The sequence below is a fragment of the Thalia democratica genome, chromosome 1 (genome assembly GCF_965202585.1).
Source record: "Thalia democratica chromosome 1, ktThaDemo2.hap1.1, whole genome shotgun sequence".
NCBI classification, from domain to species: domain Eukaryota; kingdom Metazoa; phylum Chordata; class Thaliacea; order Salpida; family Salpidae; genus Thalia; species Thalia democratica.
The window spans coordinates 44003077-44006446 of NC_139165.1; the positions used below are offsets into that span (position 1 = coordinate 44003077).

General features: G+C 34.4%; 1 protein-coding gene across 1 annotated transcript; it reads right to left on the minus strand.

The window, feature by feature from the left end:
- Positions 1 to 286: 286 nt before the first annotated feature.
- LOC145849133 (actin, cytoplasmic-like) lies at positions 287 to 2362 on the minus strand. The gene is made up of 5 exons (XM_082954229.1): positions 2176 to 2362; positions 1696 to 2020; positions 1304 to 1593; positions 999 to 1182; positions 287 to 887 (listed from the first exon to the last, which is right to left on the minus strand). Exons 1-5 carry the CDS (start codon positions 2296 to 2298, stop codon positions 682 to 684), a joined length of 1128 nt encoding a protein of 375 aa, XP_082810355.1. The 5' UTR covers positions 2299 to 2362; the 3' UTR covers positions 287 to 681.
- Positions 2363 to 3370: the final 1008 nt, after the last annotated feature.

The following is a 3370-nucleotide window of genomic DNA, read 5'->3' on the forward strand; positions in this document are numbered from 1 at the left end:
TACATTCGACATACTAATTCAAATTAATTATAAAATAAATAATCTAGTTATTTTTCTCAAGTTGGTATACTTAAAGGAAACTTAAACTTCTATTAGTAACAACAGTAAGAGAGTGTTAATTTTTTAAACTTGTGCTTAATGTATTTATACTTTTTTTAGATTATACGTGCGTAAAAAATAATTAAACAATAAAGTTGTTTTTATTGGTGCTAGCTTACTAACATAAAATAAGTTATAATTTTTAAGAATATTACCTTATAGTTAAAAATAACAAACAGTTTATATTCAAGTAAAGTAATTTTATTACAACGCTCAAAAACAAAACAAAATAAAAAAATAAGTCTTGGGATTAGCTGTACGAAACTGAGTATCTGAAAAGATTATTGCACAGTGCAAGCTTTACCCAAAACACCAAGAACTTAAAAAGGTATTAGTTTGAGAATGTAAAAAGAAGTACTTTTTTTATTTTATAAAATTTAAAAATTTCTAAATAAATTTAAAACGAATGTTCCTTAAGAAGAAATGTAAAATTTTAAAGTTTTATGATTATATAAATATCTTTTAAAGTAGTAAAAAATTGTGTTAACGACCTTAACTTTGACGCAAGAAAAGCAACAACTCAAAACTTATGTTAACTGCTAAAACGAAATAATTTAGGCCATTTGTGTGCAGGCACAAAACTTAGAAGCATTTCCTGTGGACGATGGATGGTCCAGATTCGTCATACTCTTGCTTGCTGATCCACATCTGTTGGAAGGTGGAGAGGGAAGCAAGGATGGATCCTCCAATCCATACAGAGTATTTCCTCTCTGGTGGAGCGATGATCTTGATCTTCATGGTTGGTGGAGCCAAAGCTGTGATTTCCTTTTGCATACGATCAGCAATACCTAAAAATAAAAAGTATTGAGTTTAGTATAACTAGGTCAAACGAGTTCAAAACTAAATAACTTTTTTTAATTCGAAGTAGCTTTAAAATTACATTAGTATTAAATACTAACCAGGGAACATAGTGGTGCCTCCAGACAAGACAGTGTTAGCGTACAAGTCCTTACGGATGTCGACATCGCACTTCATGATGGAGTTGTAGGTGGTCTCATGGATACCAGAGGCTTCCATTCCCAAGAACGATGGTTGGAAGAGAGCTTCTGGGCAACGGAATCTCTCGTTTCCGACAGTGATGACCTGAAAGAATTAATAAATTAATCAATCAGTAAAACAAAATGATATGTTAAGTAATAAATTAAAAAATGTTTTAATTTATGACAAACTATCTTTATACTTATTAAAATATGTAAATACTTACTTGTCCATCGGGCAATTCGTAGCTCTTTTCAAGGGAGCTGCTTGAGGCTGCGGTTTGCATTTCCTGTTCGAAGTCAAGAGCAACGTAGGCAAGTTTTTCCTTGATGTCACGGACAATTTCTCTCTCAGCAGTGGTGGTGAAAGAGTAACCACGTTCAGTGAGGATCTTCATCAAGTAGTCAGTGAGATCACGTCCGGCAAGATCGAGACGGAGGATGGCGTGGGGAAGAGCGTATCCTTCGTAGATTGGGACAGTGTGGGATACACCATCACCAGAATCGAAAACAATACCTGTTTAAATAAATAAATTTTAGTTTAACTACATACTTAAATAAAATGTATAGTTTAAAGATAAATAAGTTTTATAAATAACTAAAAAGTTATTTATCTTACCAGTAGTACGTCCAGAAGCGTAGAGAGAAAGCACAGCTTGGATGGCAACATACATAGCTGGGGAGTTGAAAGTTTCGAACATGATTTGGGTCATCTTTTCACGGTTAGCTTTTGGGTTGAGTGGGGCTTCAGTGAGGAGAACTGGGTGTTCTTCAGGTGCAACACGGAGTTCATTGTAGAAAGTGTGATGCCAGATCTTTTCCATATCGTCCCAGTTGGTGACAATACCGTGTTCAATTGGGTATTTCAAGGTGAGGATACCTCTCTTGGACTGGGCTTCGTCTCCAACGTATGAGTCTTTTTGTCCCATACCGACCATGACACCCTACACAGTTTATTTGTTATAATTCTATTTAATAGAATTTAAGTATCTATTTGTATAAATACTTCAAAACACAAGCAATTAGTGTAAACTAAAACAAAAACCATATAAATTTATTAAGATTTAACAAAGTAAAATTTTATTAAAACATCTCTTACCTGATGTCTTGGGCGTCCAACAATAGATGGGAAGACGGCTCTTGGTGCATCATCACCAGCGAAGCCTGCTTTGCACATACCTGATCCATTATCTACTACGAGGGCGGCTACATCATCATCCATGATAAGTTTTTGGTGTTTGTGACTTAATAGAGTAAAAAAGTAAAAGTTCTAAAATAAATATTTATTAAATACACTAGCTCATACTTTCAAAATGTGTTTGGCAATAAAACTATACTTTTCATACTTTACTTTTAGCTTCAGTAATTAAAAAATCTTTTTGATTGCCTTTTAAAATTTATGTTAAATTTCTAATATAAGATTATATGCTAACACTACTTAAACCAACTAAGCTTATATACATAAAGTAAACTAAAAGCAGTTCCATAACAAGCATTTAAAAAAAAAAATTTTTATTTTTTCCAACTGGCAAACATTTCATATCATATTTATACTACTTATAAACCATTAATTTCATTAAACTTTGCTTCAACTTTTCTTTTAAAACTCTTTCAAATCTTTAGCTGCTCACTCAACGGCTGGCAAGTGCAAATAATGAATTTTGTGTGTGGCTGCCTGCTTATATGCGCGTGCTCGCCATCACTTCCTCAAAGCGCTCGCTGCCTTATTTGGAAGCAAAGCGGCCGCTCGCTCAAATTCTTGGAGCGCTCTGATTGGCTGAAACCGCTCGAGCGCGACGCAAGCTGCTCGGCTCGTTCTGTTTCCTCATAACTGCTGCTCGGCCAAAGTTTTACGCGAGCTCGCGTCTCTGAAGAGGCTCAAAAAAGGAGAAACCGGAGGCCTTTCGCTGCCTTTTTTGGTGCAGGAATGCGCCCATAACTCTCGTGTGTGATTTTAACAATTCAGTTTTCTCGGTCGCAAATATACTTTTATGGTGTTTTTGTTTACGTCGGTGTGTGACTGCCGTATGGGCGGGTTAATTAAAAACCGAACAGCGCTTGCTTGGCAAACATTTGAAACTGATGTGAAAAGAGATTTAACGATGTTTATATGGGTTTGAAGCTTGCTTAAATTTTCTTATATTTCTAAAACTGGCCAAAGCATTAGTTTCAGGGCTTTTGTAAAGTTTTAAAAAACTTTTCACTGATATTTAAAATTTAGGTAAAATTTTACTTATAACTAAATTTAAATAACTGATTCTCTCAATTTTTATATTTAACACAAAACTACCCTT